This window comes from Stegastes partitus, unplaced genomic scaffold (assembly GCF_000690725.1).
Source record: "Stegastes partitus isolate 25-593 unplaced genomic scaffold, Stegastes_partitus-1.0.2 Scaffold2211, whole genome shotgun sequence".
NCBI classification, from domain to species: Eukaryota; Metazoa; Chordata; class Actinopteri; family Pomacentridae; genus Stegastes; species Stegastes partitus.
In genome coordinates, this window is record NW_007579942.1 from 40,060 (window position 1) to 47,818 (window position 7,759).

The 7,759-nt window shown below is 44.9% G+C and overlaps 1 protein-coding gene across 1 annotated transcript in view; it reads left to right on the forward strand.

The window, feature by feature from the left end:
* LOC103374327 (mastermind-like protein 3) overlaps nt 1–6,519 on the forward strand; it is an 8,645-nt gene extending 2,126 nt beyond the window's left edge. Inside the window, exons 3-4 of the mRNA XM_008304403.1 lie at nt 1,483–1,561; nt 2,732–6,519. Of these exons, the coding sequence (XP_008302625.1) occupies nt 1,483–1,561; nt 2,732–3,834 (1,182 nt within the window). The 3' untranslated portion in view covers nt 3,835–6,519. The remainder of the gene's footprint in view (nt 1–1,482; nt 1,562–2,731) is intronic.
* The last annotated feature ends 1,240 nt before the right edge of the window (nt 6,520–7,759 follow it).

Here is a 7,759-nt window from a genome sequence, read left to right on the forward strand (position 1 = left end):
GTACCAACATCTGTCTCTATGGTACCAACATCTGTCTCTGCTGTACCAAACATCTGTCTAACCTCAAAAGTACCAACATCTGCGTCTACGGTACTAAACATCTGTCTAACCTCAGTAGTACCAACACTGGTCTCTATGGTACCGGTCTAGCCTCGACTGCACCAACATCTGGCTCCACTGCACCAAACATCTGTCTAATCTTGACCAACATCTGGCTCTAGTGTGTCAAACATACGTGTAACCTTGATGGTACCAAGAACTGTGTCTGCTGTACCAAATATCTGTCTGATGGTAACTCTACCAACATCTGCTCCTCCTGTACCAACCATCTGTCTAACCTCATTAGTACCAACATCTGTCTAACCTCAACTCTACCAACATCTGCCTGTCCTGTACCAAACATCTGACTAACCTCATTAGTACCAACATCTGTCTCCACTGTGTCAAACATCTTTGTCATCATAATAGTGCCACCATCTTTATCTACTGTTCTACATATCTGTCTGATGGAGACTCTACCAACATCTGTCTTTACCATCCCAGACAGCTGTTTAACCTCGACAATACCAGCATCTGTCTCTGCTGTACCAAACATCTGTTTAATATTGACCAACATCCATCCTAAACATGTGCCTAACCTCTGCAGTTCAGACATCTGTATCCTCATCTTGACTCACTCCAACATGTTATACCAAACATCTCACTTCTTGTACCAAAACTCCAGGGCACGTTTCCCGTAAGTTTCCTCGATAGGCGGCGGTTTGTGTTTGCACGGCGCTCTGCCTTGGCTCTCTGCAGACATAGTGGACAACAGTTTATTTATTTCTCTCATAAGCTCACTGCAGCTTTCGTGGCGACTAAATGAGAAGCTGCAAATACAAATACTCCTGCTGACCGTCGTGGCATTATTTCTCTTATATTTCGCCAACAGTCGGAGCAAACCTCAGAGACAAAGATGTCCAGCTTGGATGTTAAATAATTCGCTAACAACAGGTGATAGACAGATGATTGATGGCGTGAGTGCATCATACCCTGATGCTAAACAAGCGTGATTCATTTTGTGACGTCTGTTTAGCTTTTTAGCTAACTGACCGATGTGACAAACCCAGATTCTAGCTTTACCTCATGTTGCTCCAAACTGCTTAACATCAGCCTTTCACACATGTTGTAAATAATAAAGGGAATTCCTGCAGACAGAATGAAAGCAGGAGATTAAAATGTGCACTAAAGTCCTGCTGCACTGAACCGTAAAGGGTTCTAATTGGATGTTAAACATATGAACACATCCTCCACTAACGTGCATTGATGTCATAGTAGTTTCAGGTGTTGTCCAGTTAATGAAAAAAACAATAAATGTGAAGTTTTCTGCTCCATCGTCTATTATTCCATTACTGTTTGTTTTAGGTTTTGGTTGTTGTATTAGCATTAAGTCAGAATTTTGTTTATTACAGCTCTTACGTCCCTTTTTTTTGTGTCTTTTAGCTCCAACAGCAGCAGCATCTCCCCCGACAGATGGGCCAAGGCCAGAGGAATCCATATCCCCAAGTCAATCAGTACCAAGGTGAGTCACTCATCTTTGCATTTAATCTGTGCACGCAATGTAGCAAAAACACGAGAATATAAATATTTAAAAAAGGGTTTTGGGTGTTGTTGTTTTTTTTCCCTATAGCTCCCAGATGGCATTGCGTGTTTGCTGTGCAACAAGTATGGTATACATGGCGTTAAACAGATTTTACAGTTCGCTCCGTAAACAGACAGATATGTATGCAAACAGCAGCGCTGACCGAGCGTCACCCCGAAACCAAACCTCGTCCTTTTCCCTGTCTGTCTCTGTCAGATACATCAGATGCTCTTCAGCCTCTCTTCTTCTCTCGCCGCGGAGGAAAAAAAAAAAATAGAGAGTATTCCTGCTCTGCCTGTTACCACGGCAACTTGTCTGTCCTGGATCCCCCAGAGTTCCGGTGAAGTCAGAGAGATGGATGAGAGGAGGGAAGTGGGAGAGAGGAGGAGGGGGCTGGCAACGAGAGGGGATAGGTAGAGAGGTAGAAGGAAGGAAGGAAGGAAGGAAGGAAGGAAGAGAGAGAGAGAGAGAGACGAGTGGGTGAGAGGATGATGGAGAGATGAAGAAAATACAGTGAAGGAGGAGGAGGAGGGAGAGTCAAAGCCATTTATAGCCATCAGAGTCTGTCTGCAAGTCTAGGAGATAATGTGGAGAGGAAGCAAGAGAAGACGGGGCTTCGGCATGAAACCGTGGCCTAGAAATACACTCGTCCTGCAGCGTGTCGGCGCCACAAGCAGCCGCTGCCTTTGTGATTTGTGGCTGTTTTGCAGGGCCACATTACCTCCAACTTCACTTAGGAGTGTGTGATCCTCTTCGTTCTCGCTCCTCTGTTACATTTCCAGTCTGAGCTGTGAGGTGAGGGATTAGCGGAATGATGTCAGAAGTGGGTTTATTAAAGGATTTAGAGCCATTTCCACGCTAGCAGACCTCCACAGCTCTGCCGCTACCGAGCGCCTAATAGGAAAAAAAAAAAAAAAAGTGAGATGCTGGCGCTGGAGTGTGTTCAGTTTTATTTTGGTGTGGTGGGATTTGGACCTAATTGGGTGGGAAGCAGGAAGCGGGTTGTCGCGCAACATTAATCTTCGCCTCAGCAGTGACTTACTAGATCGGTGCCATTTGGTGATTTGATTGGATCCAGTTTCCTGACTCCCTCTGCTTTTCCACTCCTAGGTCCTCCTCAGGATCTGGCGTCCAGGACCCAGACTCTCCAGAACATCCGGGCCACGCGTCTCCTACAACAGCAGCAGCAGAGCCAGCAGCAGATGGTCCAGATGAGTTCTGTTCAGGGCCAGGGAGGCTCCGTGGGACCCCAGACCGACATGGGAATACCCTACGGCAACCAGGGGTCCAACCAGGGCTCCCTGTACGGGCTCAACCCCTCCATGAGCCAAATGATCCACCAGCAGCAGCACCAGAGCCAAAGCGTCCAAGCCTCCATGGGTCTTCCACCGCAGCACAACCCCGCCGGAGGGCCGCCCCGGCAGGCAGGTGCAGGTCCTGGAGTCGGAGGCATGCCCGGAGGCCCCGGAGGTGGCGGAGCTGCCGGCTACGGAGGACAAGGGATGTTAATGAACTCCATGGGCCAGCAACCCCTCAAAGGCCCTCCTAACGCCAAAGCCCAAGCGCAGAGACTGCAAAGCATGCTGGGAGCGGGAGGCGGCGGCGGGGGGATGGCGGCGGGCGGCTGGCCGCAGCAGCAGGGACAGAGTCTGCAGGCCATGGGGGGAGGAGTGGGAAGGACTACAGGCGGAGGGGGAGGCGACATGGTGGGGTTCAGCTCCGCCCAGGGTTACGGGATGCAGCCGGGTCAACCGCCGCGCATGGCCAAGCAACACTTTCAGGGCCCGGGACAGGGGATGAGCCAGGGGATGGACCCCAGGGTGGGCCACCCAGCAGCAGGTATGGGCGGCCCCATGATGGGCCCCCACATGGGCGGTCAGCCAAGGACCAACCAGCCCCGGCCCATGGTCATGAACCAGGGGATGAACCAGGGGGTGATGGGCCAGGGCATGACTGGGATGGGGGGTTTTGGGCCGGGCCCCGGGGGTCCAGGAATAGGGGCAGGGGGCGGAGGAGGCGGACCCTACGGACCGGGGGGAGTCGGGGTTGGAGGTCAGCCGCAGGGCTACCAGAGGACAGCCAATCAGGACATGTCATCCTATGGATATGGGGGCGGGCCCTCAGGCGGAGGAGCCTTCGGATTGGGCGACGGCTCGGGGGCGGAGCTGGACTCAAGCGACGGTTGGATGGAGGAGTTTTTCCCGAGCCAATAGCCAACGGGGAAGGTTTTAACTGGATGAACTGAACATTAAAGTCGGACAAAACCTGAGAAAGCGAAACAAAAAGGATGACACGACGCGGACTGGCATGTTGTTTTATTTTTGTTTTGTAAAACACGAGCAAGGTTATAAATGAGTTCTTGTGTTATGTTTTGTGTGTACGTATGTGTGTCTGAGTGCGTGTGGAGAGAGCTATCATCATCATGTCTTGTGCATATTAATGAAAAACCAATATAGAGATTAAGAGGTGTGTTTCCTTAGTTTCCCTTTCTTTTTTTTTTTCCCCTCCACGGAATGAGTTTTTTTTTTTTTTCCTCAGCGTTTGAAAGCGAGCCCCGTTTACACAGCAGCGCTTTGAGCTTCGGCAGGGGCTGATTGAACACCGCAGACTGATGAGGGGGAAGGAAGACTTGTTCTCAAGACGGCAATTTATTTGTGTTTGTGTGTTTGTGCCACCCAGCTCAGTGCTTCAGATCTCTCAGCCATGTGAGGAGCTGAAGGGAGTGGAAAGCGCTCTCAACGCTCCCATTTCCACTCTCAGATTTGTTCCCCCCACACACACACACACACACACACACACACACACCGACACACACACACCGACACACACATCTGTTTCACTCCCTCCACTTGATCTGCCTCTTTCTCATCCTTCTCATCCCTTCTTTCCCACCTCCTCTCCAGAGACTCCTTCTTCCTCGCTCGTCTTTCTCTGTTGAAACTGTGCACATCACAACAGAACAAATGATGTTCCTCTGTTGTTGCCACACACTCTGCCCTCTAGTGCTTTTGCTAGGCAACCGACCTGGGTGGCGCTTTTCTGTTTTTTTTTTCTTTTTTTTTTAAATCGGTGAGGGTTTCATATCGGTGGATGACGGGTGTGCACGTAGAGGGGAGACAGAACAGGCAGCTAAAGCAAGCACTCGGACTCAAAAGGCACACGACAAACAAACAAACAAACAAACAAACAAACAAACAAGCGGGGAGGATGCGCGAGAGGCAGCTAACGGAGCTAATATTACATTCTGTCTGCGTGACACGAAACCGCATCACATCGAAGCAAAGCGATCGCTGGGCACTGAATGTATTCAAAGCACCACAAGTGACTTCTTCTTCTTTTTAAGGTAAAAAAAATTTAAATGTTTAAAACAAAAAGCTCATTGGAAAGCCCACCCACGTTGTTTTGTTGTGGTTTTTTTAAATCTCAAACAATGATGCTGGTTGTGTCGATTAAAGAGGAAGAGAAAAAATAATTTTTGGTTTTTAGTCGTCTTTGACGGCCTTTTCCTCGTCTCTCTCTTTTTTGTTTTTTAACGTCGCGGCTTCTCTTGCTCCAAACTAACTGTGAAGAAACACAAGTCACCCCCTCGTCAGAACCAACTCCGCTGCTCAGCTTTTATTTTGAAGAGAATCGGGCCCCGTTAGCGTCTAGAAACACGAACATCAGTGCTTCCTCTGAAGTCTCCCCTGTATCTGCTTCACACCCGGGACTCATTCATCCATAGTCTTCATCTGGAGCTGTTGTGTGGTTTAAAGCGAGCGCGTGTCTGTCCGTGCATCACTTTGTATTTAGCTCATCAGAGTGAACGTTTTGGAGGATGATGCTGTAATCAACAAAACCAAAAAGCCTTCTTCTTCTTCTTCTTCTTCTTCTCCTTCTTCTTCTTCTTCTTCTTCTCTGTAAACTAACTCCTTGTCATCATCTGTTCTCATGGTTGTTGGTGTTGTATAATCCAACCCTTTAAAAACTTTTAACCGCCGCCACCACGCCCGTCGTCCTGTAAGCTGCGTTCGGTAGCACCCGCGATTGAGGTTCTGTAACTCTTTTTGTTTGTTTGTTTGTTTTGTTTTGTTTTCGTCACGTTTGGTGGAGCCTCCGTCTCACTGTGGAGTCCGAAGACGTGTCGGCTCGTCGCGGCGTTTGAACGCCGCCGCGGTGGCTCGTGCTTCCAAAACTTCGATGGCGACCCTGCACGAGCGGAAACGCAGAACAACGCCTGAGGTCGACCGTTCCAGAACAAAGGCGGGAAGGTTCAGAAACACGTCTGGGTCGGCGTTAGAGGGGTCAGAGGTCCGTGGTCTTGGTCTGAAATCCCGTCAGGACGAGAAAGGAAGCTTCCTCCAGATATCATTATGTACCGGGACCAAGTCTGTAGACAACATTTTAACAAAAACTGTTGTTATTGATGTTCTTTGTTTTGTTTAATTTTGTTTTTTACTGGTGCTGACATATATGTGATTATGAGAAAAAGTATATAAAAGATAATGGCTATTTGTAAATATGTTTTTACAGGTTTAAATACATCAGATAATACAGTCTCTACTCTGTAAAGAATTTACTGTTTGTTGGAAAATAGAGAAGTATTTTTATTTTGAAGTTTTTTGGTTTCACTTTTAACCCATCTGAGCTATGCCATTGCACTTCAGACAATGTCTTACTACTAATTTGTATCGTAAACCTCCTCTCTTTTTTGGAATTTTTTTTTGTTTGTTTTTTTTTCATTTGTTTTGTTTTTTTCTAGTTTGAGATTTGACTCGGTTCTTAAGCAGTGCTTATTTCTTTTTATCCTGTACAGAATTCTGAAATGTTAACAAAAGAGAATTACAAAAGACTTTTTTTTTGTTTGTTTTTTCAAAAAGATACAATAAAGAGAGAATGTTCTCGCTGATCATATTAAACGAGCGTTTCTCTTCTTCTTTGGGCTCGTTTGTGTCGTTTACAGCCGTGGATCCAAACATAACGCAGCTCCAGGGTTTCTCCTGCTTTAAGGGGTTTTGAGATTTTAACCGAAAACAAAAGAAAGTCAGCAGCTCCAAAATGACAAGAATTAAGTAGTTTTTAATTTAAAAAAAAACAAAACATATATGTTGTTTCATTTACTCAGGCATACACAGTTTAAAAAATAATTTTATGATTTTTTTTCCTTTTATTTAAAATGTGTTTTTCCGTCTTCTGAAATAAACAAAACTGCCCAAAAATCTGTAGCTGTAAAGGACTACAAAATAGTCATTTTTGTAAGAAATTTGAACAGTGCTGAGACTTTTTAACCACCATATTTAGAAAATTAAAATAAAATCTTCACAAATTTAGACCACTTTGTAAAAAAAAAAACTTGCAGGAACAACTTCGTTTTTGTAAGTAATTAAAGTTGTAGTTTAAAAAACGCCTTTAACTGAAGAAGATGCTTTAATTCTACTGACGTGTCATTCGTTTGCTGAACATAATTTCATGTGAAGCTTTGAAAAGATTAATTTAAACGGTAAAAAACACAAATTATTTCTCCTGAGCCCAAATGTGGTTTTGTTAGAATGTCTATATAAGGTTTAAAAAAAATGTAAAATATGTTTGATTTTTATCACTAATTTATTTTGTAGCATCATTTAGTCAGTGGCTGCTCTGTCTGATTGTTTCTGACACACAAATTCATTTTTAAAAAATGAGTAAAAACCACCATAACAACTTATTTAATAAGCTAAAAGACATGTTTATGCTCTCAATCATGATGCAAGTTGTAGTTAAAAACTGCCTTTAATTGAAGAGGAAAAGTTAAATCCATTATCTTGGATGGACTTTGTTTTTTGAAGAAGTTGTCTTGACTCTAAAGATTGATGCAGTTATGTTAGTTAACATTATATTTTTTAGAGTGCACATAGTGGTACAGAAAAAGAAAAGTTAGAATGAATGCATGATTAAAAACAATAGAATAAATATAAATAAAATGCTTAATTTGATTGCAAACCTTCTTTCTAATGAGCTAAAACGTGATTCTTTTAGATTGTGCACACGAGGCCACAACAGATAAGTGATTAGAAGCAACTAAATGAATGGTTTTGATGAATAAAACCAGCTCGTTAAGTTAGTCCTCGGCTGGTTATTGTCTCTGTCGGGGCAGACAATGACACTTCTCCCCGTTAGCCG